Source organism: Oreochromis aureus, linkage group 22, assembly GCF_013358895.1.
Source record: "Oreochromis aureus strain Israel breed Guangdong linkage group 22, ZZ_aureus, whole genome shotgun sequence".
Lineage (NCBI taxonomy): Eukaryota > Metazoa > Chordata > Actinopteri > Cichliformes > Cichlidae > Oreochromis > Oreochromis aureus.
The window spans coordinates 11,183,060-11,210,626 of NC_052962.1; the positions used below are offsets into that span (position 1 = coordinate 11,183,060).

The following is a 27,567-nucleotide window of genomic DNA, read 5'->3' on the forward strand; positions in this document are numbered from 1 at the left end:
ACCGATTCACTGCAAACATCACAATTTGTAGCTTTTTAGGTCTTAAAGCAAAAGGCTGTTGACTGCTGAGCTCCTTGAGATGGTCCCAGAGGTACCAGGCGAAATGAAGAATAGTTTAAAGCGGTGGCCTTTAGCTCTGATCTTCGGGGGCAGAGCCAGGCTTTTTTCATTGTTTTGGCATTCAGCATGGATACACCTGGGATCCATTCTGAGGGCAGATACCAGTGTGGCTAGAAACACGTCTTTAAACATATAAATGAATATAAAGTACATTCCCAACATTTAGTTTCCTCTTTTCTGCCACAGTTGAGGTTTTGAGTAAAGATTGAGTCAGCTATCTCTGGCGTGTTTCCTGGTGAGCAGCGTTGGAGTGTGGTAGATGTTTGAGTTATGGTGAATGATGTTTGGGGTTAGATAAGGGCTCAGATTAGCTCGGTTGTACCTGAGTGTTTACGTGTGCATGAACGCCAAGCTCTCCGGACTGTTGGTCATGTATATTTTACTGCTTTCTCTCAGTAGTGTGCAAGTAAGCACGTATATAGTGAGGTTCGTATGCCAAGAACAAACGAGAACGTGGGAATGTCACATTCCTTGAACCTCAGATCAGTTGGAGTAATCAAAGTCATGTATATTTATGTTTTTTATAGAGAATTAATCATTCTGAAAGAAGAAATTGTGGCCTTTCTGTCCTGATCACTATTCAATCCTGCAAGCAAACCGGCTGTACAGGCAAACATTTCATTATTTCAGACATATGACATACATATTTTTACTGATTCTAATCTCCATATTTTGGTGTAAAATAAAGTTATTAACAGTTATTCGCTGCTTTTGACAAATTAGCAAGCGTACATGTGATGTTTTTCATCTCAGCTTCATAAAGCTGGTATGAAGGTGTTATCCTGGGATCTAAGGGCTACTGCTAAAAATATCAGGAGCCATGAGCAACACAAAATTACTTGACTGTAGTTGTCAGGACAGGCAGTGTTTCCCACGCTTAGACTTTACTTGGGTGGAATGCTCGGCGTAAGCTTTTGGCGACTTGGCAAAACAGTCAGCTTTGGCAAAAAAGGTCTTTATGTTTTGTCATCCGCAGTTAGTACACTGGTGCATGTTTTGCTCCCTTTTATTTTGAAAGTCCAGTCACTGTTGTCGTGGACTTCAAGATTATTTGGTTAAGTCTCTCATCTCCCAGTTAGAGACCACACAGCTGATGATGGCGGTCCTCGTTCCTCCATGGAGAAGTTCGCTACAAACTGCAGCTCTAACCTGAATCTGCAGAGGGTATTTGACTGCTTCCTGCACCGCCGTGCACAGAAAAATGACTCTATCTGTGCGACTAGAGGATTATTGCTCTGTTCTTTTGTTTATGTTTTCTTTTAACAGTCAAAGTCTTCTAAAAACACAGTAATATTGTTAAGCTCGCCTCTTCCTCCTTTAAAGTGCTCAGCACTCCCAACACTGCTTTTGCCAGTAGTGGAGTCCTAATCTGTGGGAAGGATTGACACCTCACGCTGATTTAACACTTATACTTCTGCAAGGAATCTCAGTTGTAGCCCTTCTGAAACCCTACAGTGTGACTTATAACTTGATGTGCACCTCCCTAGAAACGTAGCTACAGTTTGTATTAACATACCCCGCGACCACTGTGATTGGTGTGTTGTCCTGCTCATTTCCTGGTACTTATTCTGCTGCCATTATTTTGAATCCACAGGAAGGGAATGGATAAATCTGAAGAGACTAACTATCAGTTAACGTTTAGGCAGCGCAGTTGCAGTGGAAGTCACACCAGGATAAATGCTGTCAGTGGGATGGGTACGTCACAGGACCTATAAAGATGCTTAAAGTGGGAACAGACACCCCTTTTTATTCTTTCCCCCAACTGCAAATGTTGTCCTTAAAGTTAAAGTTGGTCAATACCTGAGTCAGTCTGATATCAGTCTGTGGCTGAATGGGGTCAAGTTGGCAATTACATCCAGTCTGATTCTGATAAAACAGATATTAACTGTGGTAAATCGTTTAAAAAAAAAAAAAAAAAAAAAAATCACATCTGTTTGATCCTTCGTTCTGTGGGAGTATAAGCACAATACAATCAGCTGGAGTCGAGTCTCCTTGTGTTGTGCTTATTGACACACTCATTCAGAGTGATGGCAACATGTTGGTAATTTGTCTGCATTTGTAAATTAGACAGGAATTATTTTCAAAGCTTTGACAATTTCTCTGAGAGCGACTGCAGTCCGTCCAAGTCAGGCTGCAACTGTTCTCAGAAAGGTGGCCTTCTATCATGAGGCTTCAGCCCTCTTGTTTATACTGTTCCCCAAGTATTTTAATTTATTTTGGATTTGGTATTCCTCTATGGATGCAAAATCACCACGCAAAAGATCGTTATACTATGCTGCATCAAGTTTCCACCCCTTAATTCAGTCAGTAGTAGTACTCTGTTTCCCAAATATCTGTGTAATGTGTAATGATTCATGGCAAGCAACAAAAACCCCTCTCACACAGATGATCCCTTAGGTAATATGTTGTTTAAGTGCTCTCTCTGTGGCCTCTGACATTTAAACATTTTCTCCACCCTGCAGCTATATCTGCCTCTAAACTCTCCAAGGCAGCCTTGACAGCTGGGTATTGCTCATTGTTTTTAAGACACTCACCTCAGTTCAGTCAGTGTGAGCCAGACAATCGGTATTTTTAAATGAAAGGGACTCTTTCCTATTTGTGTGTGAGTCAAACGATGAGTGTGCCTGCCGAGAAGGAGAAGGCAGGGGCCCACAGAAAGGGTGGTCCCGTGTTAATGCGGGCTAAGAGTCAGAAACGGTGTGTGTCGGGACAAGAGAGAGCTGTCTGTTTTTTAAGGCGCTCCATAAGGATACAGTGCAGCCAGTGTGCAGCAGGACTCGGTGAGTTCACTCTATCTCAGTTTTTGGGAGAGGAAAGTTTGGATTTGTTCAATGGGAATCGGGCCGTTGGAGTTTTCGCCGTGTCATTTCCTCAAAAGCCGTTTGGTGTGTATTTGTGCGAGCTCTGTTTAAGTTCATCCAAAGAGCTTGGCTGACGGTTCAGCAGTGGGCTTATCCTACTATGGTCTTAACAAAGTTGGCTCAGAGTGTATGCATGTCTGTTTGTGTGCGGTTGGATTAACCCACTGCTGTAACGGCCACATCGCAGAGGAAAAGCCTGTTTTCGTGCACACGTGTTGTGTTTTTATCTCCCCCCTTCATGCATGTTTGACTACTGGCTCAGCTACAAGTGTTGTTGTTTAGATTGGGATAAGCTGTGGGCTACCACTACTGTAAGTCTGGTATTACATTGTTGCACACTGTGGCTTAAGCGGACATCTTTGGCATGGCAAATATGTGAAGTATGTAGGTGTTTGGTCTTTCTCTTGCCTTTTCCCTTCATCTCTTTCAGTCTTTGTGAAGATTTTGTTTTTCCAGGTACATGGCTTTAGAGAACATTTCCTTGATATCTTTGGCCTTCTCTCGACAACTTGGCTCTACTTTCCCATGCAGTGTTTTGTGCGTGAGGCTGCTGTTGCCTGCAAGTTAGGTCTTGTGTAGTTTTATGTGTACTCTGCTGCTAAATGTTCATTACTGAGAACTGCCACCAGCAAAATGTTGCTTACCTACTACCTAAGCTCACAGCAGAAGATGTTTGATTTTTGCATGAATGGAGCCAGGCTGGACCTCCTTAAAGAAGACTTTTGCAAAACAAAGCAGGGTCAGGTTGGCTAAAAGATTGAAACTAGTGCAGCTTTTGCTTTTTACTGTTCACTCACACACCTGCAGGTGCAGATTCCCGATGGATCATTGTTTAATGAAAAATAGTTGCAATCTTGGCAAAGAGTGTTATAAATCTTTGTCCAGAGCATTATTCCGCTGTTAGACTTCCTGGTTTCGGTCTTATTTTCTTACCTTAAACCACGTGATTATGAACATGGTATATGTTGGATAAATGTCTCATAAGTTTGCAAGTTCAGTGAAGAGCAGGTTTTGCTGCTGCTTTCATTAAAAGGTGACTCTTCTGGGTGTGATTTAAGGAATTTATTTAATGCGGCTTAAACTATTACTTCAGAAAAATCTTTTTTCAGCTGTAAGGGAGGAACTGTAATGCCAGTGTAGAAATTTACAGGGATGCCTTAGTGCCATCCGGGCTGAAAGGGTTTCCTGGTAAACAAAAGTGTGTCGCAACACAAATGATTTGCATGCTTTCCTCAGAGGGATCCAGGTAGCCTCTAGTTATGTCTCAAATGAGCTTCTACACTGAGGGTGTTTTCACACCTGTAGTTTGTTTACTCTGGTCCAAATCAGTTGATGAGTTTGTAAACTTGTAGCTTCTCCACGTGATTTGGTTTCCTTTTACACAGAGAAAAATCTAAGTGAACGCCGAGCAAACCACAGCGTGTCATTACAGACCACGTGAGAATGTCCTGTCCGCTTATTGGCCAGATGTGTCTGGGAGCAACAAATGTAAATACAGGAACAAGGTGCTGCGTTCTGGACAACTGGAAAACAGCGAGAATTTACATTCATTTCACGGCTAGTTGCTAACTCGTACTGACATTTGAACATCTACAACTCCTCACTACAACCCAGTACAGAAGTATTTTTACCCAAACTTGTAACGTACACCAGGTAGTTGGCCTGGATAGATTACTGTGTTCACACAGTACTCAGACTGACTGCACCAAGTGAGAAAATGAACTGCAGTAAAAGGACTAAACAGGCAGGTGTGAAAACGCCCTAAGATAGACCTGCCATGCTGATTTCCAGCTCCATATTTTTAGTGATGGACTCTGCTAGACTCTGCAGGATCGACTCCTCGAAGCATAGGTTTCCACAACACTGCTTTCCTCCTGAGGTCCGTATATGCACGTAAATTTGTCATGAAGTTCTTTAAACTCAGACACGCACAGAATCAACTGTAGGCGTCATTATTATTGGTCCGTCACAGCACGTCATGCGTGAGTACTCTTCACCAATGAGCTTATGCTGCGCTCTGCTCAGTAATAGGATAGATAGGTTTCAGAGTGTAGTAGGTAGTGCTTCCTATGTGAAAAGGCCTTTATGCACTCAGTCTAACTTGTTTGAAGCTAGCTGTTTTAGCTCCCTTGCCCTTCCTTTAAACATACTTTCTTTTGATTGGTTGTCTCTTGCAAAGAGAGAGTCAGTAGGTAGCGATTCTGTGCTCACAGCTGGAGATCTATGCCTGAGATGACCATATTAGGGATATCTGCTCTCTGTGACATCATAAAGGGGGAAAAACGGTCTTCTGCCCATTTATACACTGACCCCATTATTTGAAACATTGGCCATGCTTAATATGAGCACCTACCTTAACAGTGGAAATCAAACTGCGCGTATCTCAGGTGCATATTGTTAGATACTTGGTATAGATCATGTACTCAGTACCGCAGTCAGCTTCTCTCTCCCTCAGTGCGGCACTCTGTAACATTAAACAGGAAGCAGTAATCCTGAGTCAGAATAGATCGAGCATGTGTCAGTGAGTCAGCCAGTCGAGCGTCCAGCCTGTTTACATGTTGACAGCACATGACGCTGACGGTATCTTCCCCTCCGTCACAGCAGCGGCCTCACTCACTCACAGGCTATAGGCTGCATCAATGGGCTGATTGTTGAAGTTGCAGAGAAACCACCGGGCCTCGGTCATGAGTTATAGGCTGATGAGAAGATGACTCCGGCATGCTCGGGTCCGGTGTAAGCAGAACATGCTGTTTAGGGGTCGTGGGAATCATCACATTCCTGGTACCTTGGTGTAATGTTTTACTTGTTAAGGGAGGAGAACATGATGAAGATAGTCTCTCCCCCCATAGTAAGGTGTTTCCTGTGACTAAGGCAATATCACTTCTCTTATTGTCACCATACTGAACGAGCTAATGTTGGGGATTTTTCCATCCTAACTAATGCGGAAGCCCTTTTCTGTTTGTTTTTAAGACAGCCAGTTCTTGTTTATCTTCTTAGGCTTTGCTGGTAATAAACAGTATTCTTAATTATTGAGATTTTTTCTGGCAGTTGATTAGTCTTCTGTTTTTTAGCCACATTGATGGCATGTTAACCTGACATGTTTCTGTTTGTTGTGCTTTGGAGTGAAAAGGCTCAACAAATATGGGATGGATTTTCATGGAATTGATCGCTGACACTGTGATCCTCCTCAGATCAACTTTAATCACTTTGTAGCATAGAGTGTAATTGTTATTATTCCAGTACTTTACCAGAAACTGTTAAAACACAGACTTTCCTTCAGCAATAGCCGTACTTACCATTTATTCTATTTAATAGCAAATGTAGGAGCTTTTTAATTGGAGGTGTTTATGATACATTGGTATTGATAGTAACTCTGATACTGAAAAAATATTCATTTGATGTTTATCATTAATGCTGTTAATAAAAGATACAATGTTCTTTTAATATGTTTTCGTGAAGTCATGCTTACAGGACTTCTTTCCACTTCCGTTTTGAGTGAATTCATTTGCCAAATTCTTTTTGGCTGCGATGTGTATTTTTATTTCTGTGTCATGCATTTTAATTGGGGATAAAAACAGTTGCTCTTTTTTTTTATCTTTGTTCCTACAGATGGATCCCTCCCTAAAGAGCCAAAAGGAGATGTATCGAGCCAGATAGCAGGTAAAACATAAGATTTGTTTTTTTCTTGCAAGGCCCGTTTATATCCGTGTGTGCTGGTGGTGCAAGAGGGGAGTGTATTTTACTGAGGGTGGAGGGTGGGGGAGGTCGGTATATTTCAAAAGAAATATGGTGTGTATGGTGTATTTTTACATGTACACAAGCAGACCTAAGCCCTTTTACAGATGTACTGTAGACTTTTTTTTTTTAAATTTAAAAGGTATTATCCTGCTGAAGTAACAGTACAAGGGTTTTAGCATACATTAAGTGGGTAAAGAGATGTTCTCCAGAGATGTTCAGTCAGATTCAAGTCTGGCTGGACCACTTCAGGACATTTATAGAGTAGTTCAGAAGCAGCTGCTTTGTTATTGTGGCTCCTTGCTTAGGGTTGTTGTCCTGTTGATGAACCTTTGCCCCAGTCTGAGGACCAGCGGGTTTTGGAGCAGGTCATCATCAAGGGTGGCTCTGAACATTGCTGCATTCACCTTCCCTTGACCCTAACTAGTGTCCCACTGCTGAAAAACATCCCCCAGCTTGATGCTGCCACCACCATGCTTCGGTTTAGGGATGGTATTGGCCAGGTGGTGAGCGGTGTCTGGTTTCCTCCAGGTGCGATACTTGGCATTCAGACCAAAGAGCTCAAGCTGGGTTTTATCAGACCAGAGAATTTTGTTTTTCATACTCTGAGAGTCCTTCAGGTGTCTTTTAGCAAATTCCAGGTCATGTCATGAGCCTTTTATTAAGGAATGGCTTCAGCTTGGCCACTCTACTATACACCCCTGATTGTTGGAGAGCTGCAGAAGAGGTTGTCCTGCTAATGCTGTAATGCTGGAGCTCTGTCAGAGTAAGCATCAGGTTATTGGTCACCTGATTGACCAAGGGCCTTGTACTTCGATTGCTCAGACTGGCCAGCCAGCTGTAAGAAGAGTTCTGGTGGTTCCACAGTTCTTCCATTTTCAGATGATGGAGGCCACTGTGCTCATTACTATCCTCAGTGATAAAGACAGGTGTGTGTCTTTCCAAATCATAGCCAGTCGACTGAATTTACCACAGGTGGGCCCCAATCAAGTTGCAGAAACATCTGACAGATGATCACTGCAAACAGGAGGTAGCTGAGCTCGATTTGTATGTGTCATGGAAAAGGCTGTTAATGCATGTACGTGTTATATTTATGTTTTTCATTTAAATTTGCAAGAATTTCAAGCAGAGTTTATTCACTTTGTCATTATGGGGAGAATATTTTTTGGATGCTCTGTACTTTGTTAAATTTCACCCCGGTTCCTGTCCATTCTCTTGTCCACTGGTGTTGGACATTGTAAGGTTCTTGTCTAATAGCACTGATGAAGGGCGGTTCAATGCTCTGCCCCTCCCAGTATCAATACAGGTCATTGTCATCCTAAATCTCACATGTCCTCACTTTTCCTTTCATCCTCGTCTCCACCCCTCCCATCTATTCCCAAAACATACAGGATGTGGACAGCTACCCATGTCTGGCACCTCTCCCTATAGCTATAACAGGCTATTAGCAATGAGTTGAGATGGACACTTATGCTGCCTGCGCCATGATTTATTCACACAAACTGCCATTCACTCAGAATCACTCACCCTAAATGACCTTTTTGCTTGTGTCCTTTCTCCAATCAGTTGTACTAAATCTTCCTTTTTTATTATCCTCATGGTGTAGCTGACATTTAAAAAGTAGGCTATTTTCCCTAATGTGAGGGTTAATATGTGCTGAAACAACACATTTAATGACCAATTTGATATATAAAGTTATTTCTGCTCTGTTCTTCAGTGAGAAATTTTACTATTTCATAGGAAATTAGAAAAGAGCCATTTGTGCAAACCTCTTAATTAGAAACTCTAAGACTATCAGCAGTATTGGCTTTGTAAAGAGAAACAAAAAACAGCCTTCAAATTCTACACACAAAGGAGGACAGTGAGTTGGCAGGTTGCTCCAAAGCCCCAGGGTCTTTATAGAGAAAGCTTCAGTGCCCGTAGGAAAAAGGCGATGAAAGCAACACGAACGCGGTTATATCTGAAAAACACTTGGCTTTAGTGTGACTGTTTAGCCTTTCTGCATGGTGCTTTTCTTAAGCCTCCTGCTGCTTAACAGTTATCACTTCGTGGTTTAGAAGAGGTGGTGGTGGTGGTGGGTGGGGGGGATTATGTCTGTCCATCTGTTGGGCCTCCTCATCCACTGGTCTGACTGGGTGACTGGAAAGTGGGTTGCGAGGGATGGGAGGGTGAGGCGAGTGCTGTTATGTAATAATGTTAAAGCTTTCGAACCCTGACAGATGTGCTTTCTATCACGGTCTCACTCTCTCTCTCTCTCTCAACCCTTTTTCGTCTGTGTCTGTCCAGAAGTACCCGCCGGTGTAATCTGCCTCAGTGCTCGTTGAAATGATTTGGCATAAATCTTCAGCAATCAGCTGCATTCTGCAATCTGAAAGCATCGCCTCAAGATGGCGTGTTCGAGCAGATTGGAAGAGCTGAAGCACAAAAATGTTGCAGGAGTGTCTGATCTGCAGCAGTAGTCTGTAGAAGAGCCACTCCTCTATCACTTACTGTGTAATCTCAGTAAGTGACAGGAGAAACGTGTGGAAGGAAAATGAGTTTTTATTCCCACTATTACAGCAGTAGAAGGGGTTTTTGGGGTGGAGGGTTAAAAGAAAACAAAAACACTTGTTGTTGTAACGGTCTTTTTCTCTCTGTCTCGTCACGGTTCGTCAGAATAGGATCAGGTGGCATTAAAAGACCCGGCCGACTGAACTCTTGGCACCAATAACAAGCTGCCTTTTCTTTCTCTCTGTCTCTCTCGCTGTCTTTCTTTTATTCCTGCTTCCTCTACTCTCCCTTTTCCCTTCTCCCCTGCTGTGTTTGGGTCGCTGGGGTAACCCTGGCCTGTTTCTCGCTCGGTTAGCCTACCCTGCTATTAGAGGTCTGGATGGATGGGGAGAACAGGAAGAGGCGGGGGTAAGGGAAAGATGGTGTGCGCTCTGTCTCGGTCTCCCAAGCCAAAACTCCGATTTGGGGACACAAAGGGGAAAATTGGGAAGGACACGGAGAATCTGAGCGGACTGGAAACAAACACCCAGGCTGTGCTGTTCAGTCTTGGATGCTGTCAATTCGGTGTTTTAGATAGCTGCTTGTTTTCATCAACGGCAAATGATTTTCACTACAATGAAAGTGCTACACAGATACCTTATCAGTGTAAGGGTGGTAAAGGGAAAGTAGTTGCACTGTCCCTGTATTGGATTGAAAGAGTGCATTTCATAGACTGATACAGAATTTACTTAGATGGCACCGAAACATGACTAAATGACCAGATGAACACGTTCTTACTTGTAAACTGGTTTCTAACTTTGTGTGTATGTACAGTCAGTGCCAACTGTGGCCACAGTGAGGCCATTGTTATATTGGCACAGCAGCCAGTCAAATTAGAGCTACTTGCTTCTTTGTCCAGTAAGGTAAGCTGTGCAGCAGCTAATCAGAGCTGCTTCAGTAGGACTGATAGATGGGACATGAGCCATTTGTCAAGAATTCAAACCACATATAGACAAAAGAAGATTGTTCTTTTCATCTGCACTGATCTGGCGTTGTGGCTCTGTTCTGAGATCTCACAGAACAGGAGTCTGTGACAACAGATATGACTGTGATTAAATCATAAACGGCACTAAAGGAAGAGCAAGGGCACAGGTGGGCTATTAGGCTGCTTGCAGGTTGTGCAAAAGTAGCAGCTCAAGTAGTCCATTAGGCCCTGGTCACGCAGACGCAGAGACCTGTAGGCGACTGCATGGCAACCACCAGTTGGTAGGGAAAAATTAGCATTAAATGACTGGTTTTGAGTGATTGCTGGAGGTTGCTGGCAGTCTCAAAGAGGAAACCTCACTGGGAATGCTTAGGTTGCAAGCAGATTGCCATGGTCACATTTAGTTTGTAGAGAAGACTTTTGTGCAAACACTCACTAACCAACCACCAAGCGGTTGTCAAACTGTCTTTGTCATTCTTCAAAGCAGAAGCTGCACATTTTTTTTTTCTTTTTTTAAATGGGTTGATTTCAGGTTAAAAATCAGCTTTTACTTTGAAGATGGACCTTCTCCATTTCCAAATGGGGTTGCACTCCTTTAGTGGTTAGTGAGCATTTGCAGACTGCTTGCAACTAAGGCAATCACAAGGAGGTTTTTGGTACAGCACCCTCTTTGTGGCAGTTTTCCTCCTAGCAACCAGAAGTTCACCAACCAGTCTCTAGGTGTGGCGGAGGCATCTTATTTGATATGTAGAAGTGTATCTGCTGATGTGCCTGCCTAAAACTAAGCAAAATGGCATCATCGCATTATAAAAACATTGCAGAAGAACATTAAAAGTAACAGAGGAGTTTAAACGACTGCTGACAAAAAGACAAATACAATCGATTCAGTATAGCTGGAACTGCAGTCACACCTGCGAACACTTGTGTGTCATGTTTGTTATTAAGTGCGATACATCCAGGTTAGCTGTAATAGAGTTGCAAAGGGGGAGGAGGGCTGCTGTTGTTCCCCATTGCGTCTCCCTTTCTGTTTGTTCTTTAAACAATGTTCTTAATGTGTTTTAACACAGAAAAGCAGCACTCTGTGGAACAATGCTAGGGGCACTGTAAACTTCATATGTGAATTGAGGGAGGGAAAAAAGCTTGAGAAGCTTAACATTTACCAAGGAGGTAAGGCTTAGCAGTTTAGGATTTATCTCAGATGAATCTGTATATATAAGATTACAGTCTTATTATTTTTTTCTTCATAGGAAAGGAAATGCCTTCAAATTAACATTTAGACCACAGGAAACATTAAATAGCTTAATGCACGCTTCGGTTAAATCAATTTAAAGTGTAGAAATGAAATTAAATCCATTGAGCGTGTAGTATTTATGAGTAAAATGGGCGTGCAATCAAATAAAATTGCTCTATCTGGTATCTTTTTTTTTGTCACGGAGACACTGCTGTCCACTCCTTTATCCCAGAGGAATTCCTGCCAGTCCCACACATCCCTCAGCAGGGAATTTATGGCACGCTGTGAATGTGGGAAGTCCACAGCTATGCACTGATTCACACTCATGCGCGCGAATCTGGTTTCTGTTGACCCGTAACAGCTGGTTTAGGAGCCATGGCTCCCAGTCAGCTGCTGGATAGCCATTATGAGATATAACTGCTCTTTAATCTCACGGGAAGATGCTGCGAGTGTTTCCTCCTCCTCTCAGCTGACTGTACCACCCGTCCCATCTGTTGGTGTGCACACAGCTGTCGCATTCTGTCTTCATATTGAACTCAGAAACAAACACACACACACACACACACACACACACACACACACACACACACACACACACACACACACACACACACCCCGACCCCTGAGGTATTTGTTACAGTGCCTCTGGGGAAGACTTGTTGTTGTTGTTGTGGTGTTTAGCAAACTGAGTAATGCCCACTCAGAGGCCACTACAAATCTCAGGCCTCTGAGGTGTTTGCCAAGTATGTACATATTGTAACACAAGCACAGCCCAGTTACAGTCGTGGCCTGCAACGAAGAAGAACTGGCCGTGATCCGGGAGTTTCAGCAAAGGATGATGGACATTCCTGGCATCACCCCCATGGGTGTAGTCATATCAGTGATAACTTTGTCTCGCCCACTTCATACAGCACAGGCGACACGGGCAATGTTGGGACTTTCTGTTGCCTTGGAAAAATTCACCCAGGTGTGCTTTTTTCATCTTATGGGATACAGTTTTCCTCCGTCTCAACTTTTCACAGTTAGTTCTTCATTTAGTGATTGGCATTGGATGCCAGTTTCCCTGAATTCCTGAATGTAGACATCATCAGCAAGGTAATGACCTCCTCACTGGTAGCTAATGGCTTATTGATCATAAAGAAAAGAGGAATGTAATTTGTTTCTCACAGTTTGTCATCGAGTTGGAAAGGTTAAAATGAATTCTGGCTGTGTACTTCATTGCGCTGCGAATGGATCATAAATTTTCTTGGTAGGCTGTTTGATGACTCTCGTAGCAAGCACTTCCTCGAATTCAGCATTCCAACGTGACTCAGTTAAATCATTGGTTGTAACATAAACTCTGTGAAGTCATAAGTCCTTATACAGAGTCACAGTTGTATTTAATACACTATCCTCTATAAGTTTTAAGAAATCTTAGACTTGGTGAACTAAAAACCAATTTGTATTAATTTCTCTGCACTTACTGAACATTGCATGTAGTGCTGAAATGTAGTTACTATACTAAGACTTTAATCAGACGAATAAAGTTTTGTAGGTCCCTAGAATTCAATCACATCTGTTTAATGCACTAACGATGTAGCAGTGATGTGCCCTTAAGCACCAAATCGCAAAAGTTACCTCAAAGTGCTTTATATTGTAAGCTAAAGAGAGAAGGCCCCGACAAGCAGCCACCAAATGAGCAAGCATTTGGTGACAGTGGGAAGGAAAAACCTCTTCTAACAGTAAGAAACCTCCAGCTGAAGCAGGCTCAGGGAGGGGCAGCCATCTGCTATGACCAGTTAGGGGTGAGGGGGCGGAGCTGAAGCAACAGATGCACTGTGAAAGCAAGGTGAGATTAGATTAGATTAATAATAACTAATGTTTAATCCAGTACTTCGTGCTGTTTTTGGTTCCTTACTTTAGCCCAACAGAGAAGACAGAAGTCCTGATATATAAAGAACTTCTTTGTAGTGAAGAGATAAACATAACAACGCTCCATCATCGGGTCATACTTTGTTCCTTTTCATTTTTCTGCTTCTTGCTTGTCAAGTGAACACAGCTGTGGTCGGTCTTTTCGGTGTACAAGTCCCACTTTCAACCAGTCAGCAATCTATCTTGGCATACCATCACCATCGAGTTAAGTGCTGTTGGCTCTTGGGAGGAGGTGCCGTAAATCCAAGTCGATACAGTCAGCGTTTACATATACAATCCCAGCCTCTACTAGCATAGGTTAATACTAAGTGGCTGCGGAGCAACAACATGGGCGATTTGAGCCGATTGAAGCAACTACCTATGAGAGTGAAGGAAAAGCACTCGATTCCCATATGTCAATCTGCTAAATACGTTAGAGGGTTAGCTACAGTAGCTGCAAAGCAGTGAACAATGAGAAGATCACTTTGTACGGGGGCGGAGCTGATGCGTTTTGCCTACAACCTCACGACTCACTTCCTGTGCTAAGCGGCTTCTCCTCGTTCATAAATGCAGTGCAGGCATATTATAATTGCTGCCCCTCCTGCACGTTGAGGATTACCTCCATTAACCTGTCTCTCCAAAAGACAGACAGATTAGCAGCTCACCTAATGCCACACGAGGTTCTCAGTGATACTGTTTATCCACAGAGCCCAAGTGTCTGCACCGGAAACCCAATTTCTCCTTGGAAATGTTTGCTCCAGCTTTCCATATGGATGTGTAGACATCACCAAAAATGGGTGGTTTTGGTTGTCTGCAGAGTTGGAATATCTCCCCTCAGGAATCTCAGGATTAGCTTCAGCTGCGGCAGCTCTGCCCGCAGCGGACTGGGATCCCGTCGGCACATCGGCCAGTCACTCTATGATTAGATGATGCTGCGAGCGGGCTGCATTTCTCCAGCAGCAGCCGAAGCCAAATCCACAGCAATTTATGGAGGTTTTACAATTTAGGGAAGAATTTTCAAGCATGGCTTGCTGGACTGCCAATCACAAGTGGCAGTATGCTTATACTGGTTCCTCCCTCATCCAGCTGACAGGTACAGTGTTGCCTGTGTGGTGATGCACAGGAGAGGGGGACATAGAATCTACCATGCAGTCAGCACCATCCTTTCCTTTGTGCTCTTCCTCGTCATCCCTCAGTCAACCCAATGGAAACTGAACTTAGTCCCACCATCGTTCCCTGACGTCTACTTTATTCCTCCTTCGCTGTCATACACCGCTTCTCTTTTTTCCCCTCTCTCTCGTTCCTCAGCCTAGTTATGACACAATGATGTGTTTCATTAGCTTACTAATTTTCCTGGTTCCTCCTAGTTGGTTTTGTTCATCATTTACCCAGAAACCCTTCTTCTCCAGTCTGCTTCTGTGCGGGTGTGGGTGTGACCTGGCCACTCTATATTTAGCTGCTGTGCCACTTTCTCTGTTCCCAGAGCACTGCAGAGTGCTGGGAAGTGATGGAGGGTGGGGTGGCTGTGTCTTTAAACTTACCTTTTACTTTTGATGATTAAAGAAGAAATCCACCTAAAATACTGCTCAGATAAACTCTGGAAATAAGAAGGATGGTGTGTGTATGTGTGTTTTGGTCAGTCTGCGTGAAACCTTAATCCCGTGACCGTTAAAAGTCGCCGTACAGTAGCAAATTCAAACAACTACAAGGCCCTCACTGTGCGCTCTTTTTACACGCTCACACTCTCTTCCAAACACACAGCGGTTTTCTGCTTGTCATCTTGTCAACATTAGGTTTTTCATTGACCTTTGATTATCCTCCTGCTCAGTGGCAGCCGGCCAATCAGACAGCAGGTTTGCAGGCAACATCAAAGATTGTCTTTGCTTCAGAAGATGAATCACTCTGTGGTGAAAACATGCTGACTTATCTGTTTGTGCGCATATGCTGCAGTTCACCTCGATAAGCGCGCTTCTTGAGCATTTAGCTTGGCATCACTGCTGTAAATAAGTGGCGCTGATAAACATCGCGCTCGTGCTAAGCTGCGAGGTAATGTTCAGGGAGCAGCGTGTAGGCAGCTGCTACAGAAGCAGCTTTCTTGTAATTTAATGACCGTATTGTCACATGTTGACCACAGCATTAGACAGTCTGTTCCAAAGCAGTTGTATGTGTCGCGTAAGGTTGTAATTCATAGAAAGTATGATCATTTTCATAGCTGGTCTAGATCAGTGATGTCAAACTCATCTTCAATCAAAGGGGACGTACAGCTCATATAGATCTTAGGATAGGCTGAAATGGTGAAACTCCTCCTTCTGTCAGTGTAAAGACATTTAGACACTTTAAATTCCTGAGATATCTTAATATAAGAAAAAAATGTGATTTTTAATAGCACAGCTTAGTTTTTCTGAAGTCACTACTGGGCCAATTCTGGCTCCCAGGCACATGTTTTACACCCCTTTGTCTAGTAAATGAAAAGCATTTATCCCAGTTTTCTCAAATCAAACCAAGCCTTTTCATGTAAGTCAAAACAAGTAAATGCTCACCATTGTTATTCAAATTCTCACAGTGTTTACAATACATATACCTTGAATAGTTGTTTCATTTCTTGGTAATATAGTAATCAATCAATGTACTGCATTAAAAACAGCTAAAAGAAGTATAAAGTGAAGTGACTTTTTTCAGTTCCACTACACTAGCTTTACATGAGTTAACCAGGGATTGTTTTGTTTGTTATCTTTTATTTGGGCCCTCTGCAGCTCCTCAGTTCCTCTGCCTGAAACATGGTGCCTTAGCTCCCTTCCCTATGACTTTAAGACGTCTTTCTTCTGATTGGCTGCTCGTTGTAAACAGAAGGTGTGATCAGCAGGTCGGTAAGCCAAAGCTTTGGGCCTGAGAGGACCATGTTGGAGTGAGCCACTCTCACTCACATTATAGAGAGCCAAGGGTAGAAAACATCACTGTTTGTTATGACGGTCTGTTGTTGGAACAAACCATCTGTGACAGATGAGAAGAATAGGCTAACTTTTACCCATATTACCACATTTAGCGATTCCTAAAACCTTGTGTCCTAATTTTTCATAAAGAGACTTAAAGGTAAAGCTGCCGATACAGCAGGATCATATGGAGAGAGGTGGGGGTGAGCCTTTCCCAGCTGTCGTAGGGTGAGGCAGGGTGTAGCTTGCACAGGTCTCCAGTCTGCCACAGAATAACTGTGAATGTCTCACTGGCTTCTCAAACGTGACAGATGAATGCCTCTTTGACATTTTGGAACCACCTCTTTTTGGCTTTAAGTGTTGCTCGGACAACCCATGCTTGCGTCTTTTTAAGTTTGATGAAGTCGAATTTGAAACGCAGCGATCAATAAATAATCCTGAGATTCAACCCAGTTTGACTCCCCCAGCTCTCTCTGTCTCCTCGAAGAGTGGATCTGGCCCATGTGCAGCTCCCAGAAATAGAGCCAGAGCAAGCGCTCTCTGTCTGCACTCCCCTCCTCTCATGCTTCATCTATAAAGAGCTACAAGCTCATTCTCTACAGGAGCGCTGTGGGAAATGTAGTTGATCATGCTAATTTGTTTTTTGTGGCACCCTGAGGGAGGGAAGGAGACAAATGAGAGGAGAGAAGAATAGTAAAAATAGAGACAAGTCCTGATTCTCATCCATCTCCTCCGGTGGCAGGAATGAATTAGCATCTCATTAGCATACAGTCGTAAATACGATGCCATGCAGAGACCAGAGACTGGAATACAATTTCAAAAACACTTCAGTGCCCGAGAGGGGTGTGTTTCTGAGCGTTTGTATGATAATAATAGTAAAGGGATGACAGAGACGGTACTCCTCCCCTTTACAGTACTTGTTATGTAATATGCGGTAACAAATTGTGTGTAAATGTGTATCTGTGTGTGTCTTACCACTTTACCACCACACCATAAGACTAAAATGGAGTCAGATGAATTACATTTTTTTCTCTCTCTCTCTCTCTGCTGATCTCTTAACAGCCTTAATTGCACATGTTAGACAGCATGTCACATATACTGCGGGATTGTACCTCAGATGAAGAGCACGTATTGAAGGTGCTTGAGAGGACGCAGCGTAGGGCTCTTAATTTGTAGTACTGCGTTCAATTTCCTCTGCAGCGGGTAGCGTTATTATTTACGTTAGCTCTGTCGTCACAAAGCTGAGCTGGATTTGGATCTGATAAATCTTGGAAAATGATTAATGTAACTGAGCTCTCAGAAGGAGAGAAGACTTAAAATTGCCAGAACTATGAATTTAATACCAATGGTGTGTGTCTACACAGGCAGAATACTACTTACTGCACAATAACGAGCTAAATACAGTAACTGCCTGTTACATTTTCTTTCATGGAGGTAGCGTACGTGAAATAGTCAAGAGCCTTCTGTTATTTCTTTATATTTTCCTTCCAAGAAGCCAGTCTTTGTTTTGCTTTATTTAAAGTGGGTTTGAACAAGGCTTTAAGGTTTCCTTGGACATCAACTGCTTTCTCACTTTAGTCTATCGATGTCTGTAATTTGTATCTTTAGGCAGTTTTTTATTAGCAGCCTGTTTCTTTAACTGAATCTATGATAAATAATTAAATCACATTTTTGCACCAACGTGGTGATTCCCAAGGAGTTCCCAAAACTTGGCAAATCTCGGCATGGTGTGGAGTGTATCCTGCAGGGCCTGGAAAAATGGAGGATAAAAGAAGTGGGAATATCCATGTCCTGGGAAAACCATGTGGCCCTTCAGTTGGCCCATCTTCTATTCACTGAAAGCTCATCAGAAATGATCACAGCGGAAGGGTGGCTGTCAATTCAGTTCAGTTTTATTTATACAGCACCAAATCACAACAACAGTCGCCTCAAGGTTCTTTATATTGTAAGGTAGACCCTGCAGTAATACATACAGAGCAAAACACAACAATCATATGACCCCCTATGAGCAAGCACTTTGGCGACAGTGGGAAGGAAAAACTCCCTTTTAACAGGAAGAAACCTCCAGCAGAACCAGGCTCAGGGAGGGGCGGGCGGTTGGGTGAGAGAAGAAAGACAGGATAAAAGACATGCTGTGGAAGAGAGCCAGTGATTGACAACAAGTAAAGATGCAATGCAGAGACGTCTATTAACACAGAGTGAGTGAGACAGGTGACTGAAGAAGAAATACTCAATGCATCATGGGAATCCCCCAGCAGCCTACACCTATTGCAGTACAACTAAGGGAGGATTTGGGGTCAAGTGATCTAACCCTAACTATATACTTTAGCAAGAAGGAAAGTTTTAAGCCTGATTTTAAAAGTAGAGATAGTGTCTGTCTCCTGGATCCAAACTGGAAGCCAGTTCCACAGAAGAGGCTGAAGGCTCTGCCTCCAGCTTTCTTCTTTTAAATACTCTAGGAACAATGAGTAAGCCCGCAGTCCGAGAGTGAAGTGCTCTAATGGGGTGATACGTTATTATAAGGTCATTAAGATAAGATGGGCCCTGATTATTCAAGACCTTGTATGTGAGGAGGAGCATTTTTAATTTAGATTTAAGAATAGCTTCTTTAATAGCTTCTAAGGAAGGGAAACAGGGAAATGGTATGCCAAATTGCTAAAGAACTTGACTGAACAGTGGTTTTCAGCCAGCGGTGTTAGAGATCTTGTCAAAATTGATGGAATTATGGATGCAGAAAAGTACCATCAGATTTTAATCCACCTTGCGATAATATCTGGTGCATCTGATTGGCAGCAGCTTCATCCTTTGCCCTGATACTGATCCCAAACACACGGCCAGGGCAGTAGAAGCTTACCTGGACAGAATGACACACAAGGGAGCATTATCAGTCATGTTTCAATAACTCGGTGTACCTATTTCCCGTTTTCCTAGCATAATGTAAGGAAATGGAGAGTGGCTCAAGATTTTTGCACAGCACTGTATTATCTTTGGGCTAATCCATACACTGTGTTTACACTGCATATTACTGCCAAACACCTACCTGCCGCCATGCTGTGGAGTTATATTTCTGGAATGGTCCATAAGGGGATAGATGTACACCATTACACACACTGAAGGTTTAACTCGGTAAAATAAATCAGGCATTACTCTGACACCCAGGTTGACAATAAAAAGGAGGCAAATGTCAGTGGGACACAGAATGTCAAGGAGAGAACAAGTGAAAAAGATTCACATGGGTAATATAACTCGTCTGGGCCATCAGTCATATAAACTAGACCTCTGCTCTGTCTGAAGGACAAAATTGGGGCTTATTCTGCCTGTGTGTGTGTGTGTCTGTGTGTGTGTGTGCGTGTGTGTGTGTATTTTAAGGCTGTGTGTTTAATCACTTCAGGGATTTCTGTGTGTACAGGAGTTGCTTGAAAAGGTTTGCTCTTATTGACTATCCCCGTCCAGCTGTTCACTCTCTTCCGGCAAGGTGTCTCTTGTTTGACACCGTCACACCCATGAGGTTCAGCTTGACATTTCCATGGCGACAGTTTACAGCCCACATTATCACTGTGGGGTTTTTCTCCAGTTAATTCTCATTATCTATTCTAGACAAACCAGTATATAAAACACATCAGTCGTTATGGTCTACGTAAGAGGAGTTTTTCCCATAAGAGCGGCAGTATCGCAGAACCCATGATGAAGAGAAAGTTTATGCTTTCATAAGGAAACCAAAGGGTCAGCCACCATTGTGTGATTCATCAGTGAATACAAGCAAGTACTATTTATAGGAAAATGTCACTCATTGAGAGACAGAGAGAAGAAGCGGGCAAGGTAACTTTATTTATCTTCATGTTTTGTGGCTGACAGCTCGATGGCCTTCAATAACCGTGCCATTTAGAAAATCATCATGTTTTCCTCAGATAGAGGAAGGGGAATTAGGAAAGTCAAGATGCTTTCTAAATTGGTTGCCGACAGTCAGTTGGAGTTGCCCGGGATTTATGGGTTGCAGTCGCAGAGACAGAAGTGCTTGTTGTATTAAAACACACAGCTGTGTTAGGCTAATAACGAGGCAGGCTTTGTTACTTGTGTTCCAGAATCATCATTTTTAGCGTGTTTGCTTTATGGCTTTATGGTTAACAATGTTTGTCTATTGCCTGCTGTTCCAACATTTTGTCAGCCACGTTTTCTAGAAGGTCAGTCGTAATGATGTGGCATCCCTGACGACCCCTAAAACCACAATGAGGTTGACATTTATAGATATTTGATAGACTGCTGTGCAGTTTGGTGCCGACTTTTATAGTCCTGCAAGGTGAATAAAATGCAGTCAATTTGGCAATCCGTAGACTTCATGTGTTATAGTCATCTGTTGATATATAGTACAGTGTAGACTGTGACGACTATGATTGGTCCGCTTGGTGCCATTATGACTGTCCAATAAAAACACAGCATATTACTTTATAATTCTTAAGTTAGACAGAAATCTTGAGCTATCAGTGTATCCAGTTTACCTGCCACAATGGTCGCTTCGCTTGCCGCCACAACATCGTCTCATGCGTGAATTATTTGTCAAGTGTTTTTTTGCAAAGTTTTTCCCACAAAGTCTCAATCTTAAACAGTTGCAACATCCCCCTCTGTATAACTGTATGTCTGAGCTTCTGTACTGGACTATCTTACCTGTAAATTTAAAAAGGACAAAGAAAGCAAAACGAATATGTAAAAATTCCAACACTAATCCCTTTAAAGTAAATGCTGCCCAGCTGCCTTGCACTTTCAGAGTGCCTCCAACACAATCTGCTTGCAATCAAAGTTGCAGTGATTACAGAGTGACGTGGATGTAGAAGTTATTCTTATTTGTGCAAATGAATAAATTGATTTGTCTGATTGAATAATTAGAGTTGTTATAAAAGAACTTTGGAAAAATAGGATCAAAGTCCCCACGTGGTAACCATCATAGTAATAGCTCTGCTCTGGTATGTGAGCCGTTATTTGCACAGCCTGTATATAAATGAGTAAAACATTCAAAACTTTTATGCAAACCGTATTTGCCACTCTCATTGGTCGTTGCTTCAGTCGCTCACCTGGAAGCTGAGAAAAGTTTATCTCTGGTCGCCGTGGGTACTTCGACAGTCGCTGTGGTCGCCATGTTGCTTTCACTGTGAACACACTTTATGAAAAGGTAGTACATATGCTTTCAGTGACTCTCTTACCCAGGGGTGGGACAAATTGTGTATGTGTCTCCTATGCTCTCTAACTGGGAAGCTCTTATTTTTACATGTCAGGTGAATATGTTAATCGCTACACTGCAGAGCAATGTCTAGTTAAAGGTTCATTTATGCTTAATCTTCATAGTCCAAGCTTTTTCACCACTCACCATTTGGTTTTGAAAATTCACCAGCCACTCAGAGTTTTTTTCAATAAATGCAGCATTTTATTATTACTGTAGCTGATGGGAACTAAAGTGGCCTGTGACATTTAATGTTTCTTTACCCCGTTTCACCTCTGTTACACTAAGAGCTTTAGCAGCTCTGCGTCTGGCCTCAGTCTCACCATTACTGTTTCTCCGACCGCTGCCTCATCGTGTGTATGTGTGAGCGTGAGAGCATGAATCTTACTGACTTTTTCCTCCTGATGCAAGCAATCCAAAATTGGGACTGAATACGCCGAGTTTTAAAAGCTGCAGATCACCAGATTACAACTAGACAAAATCTGCTCTGTCCCAAATAATCTGCGCTCAAGGCGGGGGCTCTTCAACTGCACAAGAACAGGGGGGAAAAGGGAAAAGCTTTTTTTTATTTCACTCTTTCATTCAAACCCCATGTTTTTTTTCTCATCTCTTCACAGGTTTTAGGAGAAATGAGGAGATGAGAGCGATGGAGGTGCTTCCCATCCTCAAAGAGAAGGTTGCCTTTCTGTCAGGTAAGGTTGTGTGTGTTTGTCTGGTCTCAAAAATGTACCACCCCCTGCTGTCTGATCATGGCAAATAAAGGTAATAGAGCCTGACGTATACTTTATACTACTTAGCTTGTATACACACACACACAAACACAGACAGTTGCTAGGTATTAAGCTGTACTCTTAACTTCCTCTTTTTCTTGCGCACACTGAGTCAGACTGAGGCCCAGACACTTGGCTCTTGACCTGTCTATAAGCACGTACATGCACACCCAGGTGACACACACTACACATGCTGACATGCACACACATATCTGTTGTTTGACCATCATCAGCAGTACAGTTAGCGTAGAGACCTACAGCCCCCCCCCAAGGAACACAACCACGTCCGACACACACTCGCACTCACACACTCGAGTGGTGCCAGAGAAAACTCGCAGGAGGCTGAGCTGGAGATGCGGATTGCCAAGAACATCCAGCAGGATTATTTGTACAACACACAAAAGCATTTTTTATCGTGCGTGTGTGTTACTGTCACGTGTGCGTGTATGCATGCAAATGCAACCACTCAGATCTCCAAAGAGCCAAATGGAATAACAAAGTGAAATCGGTGTGTGCGTCGTGCGCTGGCAGAGAAGGTCACAGTTAGAAACACAATGACGAGGAAAAGGACTCTGACAAACAGCGAAATTGAGAGAAGGAGAGTCAGGGCAGCGTTGCCATGGAGATGACTTACTGCCAGCTTCCCATAGTGGACACTGGTGGAATAATTGGCTTTGAAATGAAGGTAGAGGAGGGGCCGCTAGTGAAAAGGAGGGTAAATAAGCTAAGCCTATTATCCCCAATTTGGCCCCTTAATAAATCGGCCATGTTCGCCCTCTCATGTTTGTCTGTTGCCACGTGAGCATTTGATTTTCTCCTCTGAGCGGCAGGGTCAAGCCTACAGGCGCACAGCAACCCGACTGAACTCACTAATTTGCGGGCTGAGCAGAGAGGGCCTGTGTTTATGAGTTCCCACGTGAGCGAAGCAGCCTTCTTCTTCTGCAAGTGGCCAGAAACTAGGAGCAAAAATATTATTACAGCACAAAATATGACTGCAGAGAAGATAAAAGGTCCGAAAAATCCTTTAAAAGATCACAAAATATCACAAACAAACACTGCAGAATTCACACACCATGTACAAAAAACAGTGCACAGTTTCTGCATAACAAAATGTATGCATTTGGCTTGCTTGTTGTTTGGAGAGAGCCAATCATATATACATGTTTGATTGATTGATTGATTGATTGATTGATTGATTTATTTATTTATTTATTTATTCTGTTCTTTTAAAGGAACAGACTCTGCTTCTCCTTATTGTGTCATATTCTGTTATAGTGGAGTGTTAATATTAGATATGGCTTTAATAATATTCAGAAAATGCTCAGTCTCAACGAAACCCTTTCAGACTGCTCTACATGCTTCAATTCAGACAGTAGTTGTTTTGTTTTTTTTAACATTTGGCTCTGTGACATCAGGTGAGGTCAGGCACGTAGCTATGGCTATGAGAATAGACTGTACATAGAAGATGGATGTAGCCGCCAGCGTTACCATCTTGATGTTTAGAAGATGTGACTCAGAAGGTGCGACTAACTGAGAACCTGAACACTGCACATTTAAATGCTACCATGTAGCCATTTACAAGCAATGTTGGGTCGTGCATAAAAATGGTGTGTCACAAATTACTCGCTACTTTGTTTCTAAAGCAGTGCAATGCCTTACTTAAATGTTGCCAGGAAAAAGTCATTTGATATAATAGACGTTACATTGTTTTCACATTACTCAGCAGTATGGCCTGAAATGCTTTGTCACATAATTACAGGTTAACAATATAAAGCTTAGGCTACAGTCTCACACCCTAAAATAAATCATTATACTAACTCGTGCGCACACTAGATCTTTCTTCTAGCGATTAATTACGAACACAAAGCCAATAAAACAAAGCAGCGTTGAGAACCAGCCCAGAGAGGCTTTAGAGCAGTCGTCACGGTGATCGTGCTGTAGAAAAAGGTGCAGGTAGAAATGTAGGCTGCAAGCCTGACTGCTCATTGCTGCCGTTGTTACGTATTGAGCTCATCTTTAACATCACTCTGAGTTCTTCTCGGCTTGCTGTACAGATGTTGTGTTAGCAGTAAAATTCAGTCGTTTCTGCCCTGGATGCGGTTTGCACTTGGCCATCGCACTCTCATCCTTTTTGTTTACTGAAAATCAAAGTAAACTTCATATTTGAAGAAACAGTTTCCTCCTCCCTGCACACGGACTGAAATCAGTCTGTTCAGCCATCGTGCAGATAATTGAAGAAACTTTGTAGAGTGACGCAGTGTCATGATTCACTTAACACAAAGTAAAGCTTTTTCCTCCTTTCTGGCCCTAATGATGACGATCATTTACAAAACAAACCTCTTTTTGTGTTTAGTAACTCATCAAGAGTAATGGAGAATGTGATGGAGGTCATAGAGAGTGTAGTCAGGGGTTATTTCTGTATGTTTTGTTTCAGACAGTGGATGAACTGAAGGTCTGCACAGGACTCTTCATCCTGTTAGGATAGTTTTTTCTCTTTTTTGCTCATAAATGAAAGCATAACTTCATTATCATCACCAGCTGTGTTTTGTGTTTATTGTTAATTAGTGGATGTAAGCAGACCACTACTACAGTGAAGAACTGCTGCACACGCTGCTCGTCAGCTAACGTGACCGTGAGCGCTGCCGTGCCGCGGTGCAGTCTCAAACAGCCTGTAGCGTGGCCACGAGCGCGTTGCAAGCAGGTCCACTTAATTTTTCACAGCTCGACTGCACAGAGAGACAACGATGACACCCTATCACTTTAAATTATTCCTAAATAATTATCTCCTGTTCTTTAAAAAAAAAAAGAAAAGAAAAGAAAAAGGGGTCACACATTCCCCTAGCTTGTCACTCATTTTTTTGGATTAGCTAACTGCCTACGATCAGTTATGCTCCAGTGGTGCAAATGATACCACCAAACCTGCAAAACTCTGTGCCACATATACACTTGTTCTTACTCCAATTTGTGTGTGTGTGTGTATCACCTCAGGTGGCAGAGACAGACGTGGTGGTCCTGTGTTAACGTTCCCATCACGCAGCAACCACGACAGAATACGAACAGACGACCTGAGGAGACTGATCGCTTACCTCGCCGGCATCCCCAGGTTACTTATTTCATTGCATGTGATTTTGTGTGGGTGGGTGTGTGTGGCAGTGCCTCAGAATGACATGAACTCCCACAGCAAGTGCTCAAAGCTCTATAAGCGAACACGTGAGAGGGCTGAGATGAGCATGTGATAGGAACGGAGAGCGTAATAATTCAGGAGCAGTTATCTTGCTGCAGCTTCTCGGCTGCCAGAAATCGCTTCTAGAGATGGTGAGATGCTGAGACAGAGAAGAGAAGCCTGGAGCTAACAGAGGCGACATGCAACAGAAAAAGAAATGGGGAGGAAAAAAGGAAAGAGGTTTAAACACAGAGAGAGAGGAGGATGCTGAGATGGGCAGGGGAGGGAGGATTAAAACTGACAGAGATGGAGAGCGCATGTGTGAGGAGGTGTGTGTGTCTGTGTGAGGGAGGGAGGGAGCGAGGGAGCGTGTGTATGAAAGCAAAACAAAGTGTCGCAGTAGCCGAGGCAGTGCAGCAGCCGTTCCTGTAGGCGAGCAGCTCCTCACCTCCCAGGTAAAGCGTCGCTCATCCGCCTCCTTCTCCTTCCTTTTTTGACCCGGCACGCTGCTTCTTCTCCTCCTTGCATATCTCTTAAAAACATCCATCCTCTTCATCTACACTCACCTCCATCACATTATGCATGTGTGCTTTTTTTTTTCTTTATTTTAATTAGACTCCAAGTTGAATTTTGGGTTTTGAAAACCTCATGTCATCGTGTCACATCGTGCACATCTTTCTTAACTTTGGGGTTTTTGGCATTCCTGTGTTTGTGAAAGGGAACATCTGCACATCGCTGCACGCTGTGTGTGTAGCGACAAGCTGTTCCACCGAGAGAGGGAGGGAGAGAGGTTTGGGAAAGGATGGAGGTATTTAGGGATGCAGTGACGGAAAGATTTTAAAGTGATGTATATATTTTTTTTTAAAAACAACACGATGACATACTAGAAGGGAACGCAGCGATCTGAGTTTGTGGATTGAATGAAGTAGTTGTGGTTGGAATGACGGAGAAACGGACAGATGGCAGATGAGCTGCAAAATATTCTGCGCCCTAAATCCTGAAGACAAATTCTGTTTGTTGTGGCATGTCAGACAGGTTTCAGCTTCAGTGCGTGTATGCAAGCTTGTGCGATGATAATAAAGATGATGCTGGTCAGAGCAGAGCACCACAGGGGGAAGAGGCTGCTGACGCACAAACGTGCTGAACTGTATTTTTATATATATACATATATATGTATGCATATATGCGTTTGTGACTCATTCGTCGCAGGTTTCTGTGTAAGTGTGGGTGTGTGTGTGAGTGTGTGCGCATAGGGGTGCGTGGGTGGGTGTGTGGGATTTGCTGCGTAGGCTTCTCACAGTATAGAAAATGCGTCATCTCACTGTTTGTTTTGGTTCTCTTTCCTCTTCTTCTCTATTCTTCCTTCTTCCATCTGTCCTTTCCTCTCCATCATCCCTCTTTCATCCTTTCCCACGAATGTCATCTCTTTCTCTCTCTCCGGATTAAACTCTCACCAATCTCTCTTGGCCCCCTTCCCCCCACCCACCACATGCCCACTCTCCATCTCTTCTCTTTAATTCCTCCCACGCCTGCCGACCTCCATCCTCTGTCCATCCCAGCGAGGAGGTGTGTAAACATGGCTTCACGGTCATTGTTGACATGCGTGGCTCCAAGTGGGACAGCATCAAGCCTCTGCTGAAGATCCTGCAGGAGTCGTTCCCGTCCTGCATCCACATCGCGCTCATCATCAAACCGGACAATTTCTGGCAGAAGCAGAGGACCAACTTCGGCAGCTCCAAGTTTGAATTCGAGGTAGGATGTTGAGCCAGTGTTCGAGGCAGTGATAGAATATTTCAATGTCTTACTCAAAAATTGCTTTTGAAGCTGTTGAGTGAATAGAAGCAACAGACAGTGATTTTCATTGAAATAACAGGTTCTGGTTTGTTTCGTACTGCAGGTTAGTCAGTGATCTTAACACTGTTATATTTAAAGACTTGGACTCTGTTTGTGGAGGGGTTGTACTATGCACACTGGTGATGCGGCGCTTTATCATCCAAATATGAGCAGATATCAGCCATGTTAACTGAAATCACCAAATAAGATGGTAGTTATCGAGTGTGTGGCATCAGTTGTGCTCTAGTTTATCAATCAAGAGTTTAAAGACTTTAAAACGGGTTAGTTTGTTTTTGGAGGTTTTTTAAATGAAGATTTATTTTATTTCCCTGGTGCAAAGGGGAATAATAAATAACAGGGGGAAACAA

The 27,567-nt window shown here is 43.0% G+C and overlaps 1 protein-coding gene across 4 annotated transcripts in view; it reads left to right on the top strand.

The window, feature by feature from the left end:
- Positions 1-2,768: 2,768 nt before the first annotated feature.
- LOC116313436 (triple functional domain protein) overlaps positions 2,769-27,567 on the top strand; it is a 63,543-nt gene continuing 38,744 nt past the window's right edge. For all 4 annotated transcript variants that reach the window (XM_039605548.1, XM_039605549.1, XM_039605551.1 and 1 more), the window contains exons 1-5: positions 2,769-2,900; positions 6,591-6,641; positions 22,051-22,125; positions 25,192-25,306; positions 26,926-27,118. In XM_039605548.1, coding sequence (XP_039461482.1) covers positions 2,795-2,900; positions 6,591-6,641; positions 22,051-22,125; positions 25,192-25,306; positions 26,926-27,118 — 540 coding nt within the window. In that variant the 5' untranslated portion in view covers positions 2,769-2,794. The remainder of the gene's footprint in view (positions 2,901-6,590; positions 6,642-22,050; positions 22,126-25,191; positions 25,307-26,925; positions 27,119-27,567) is intronic.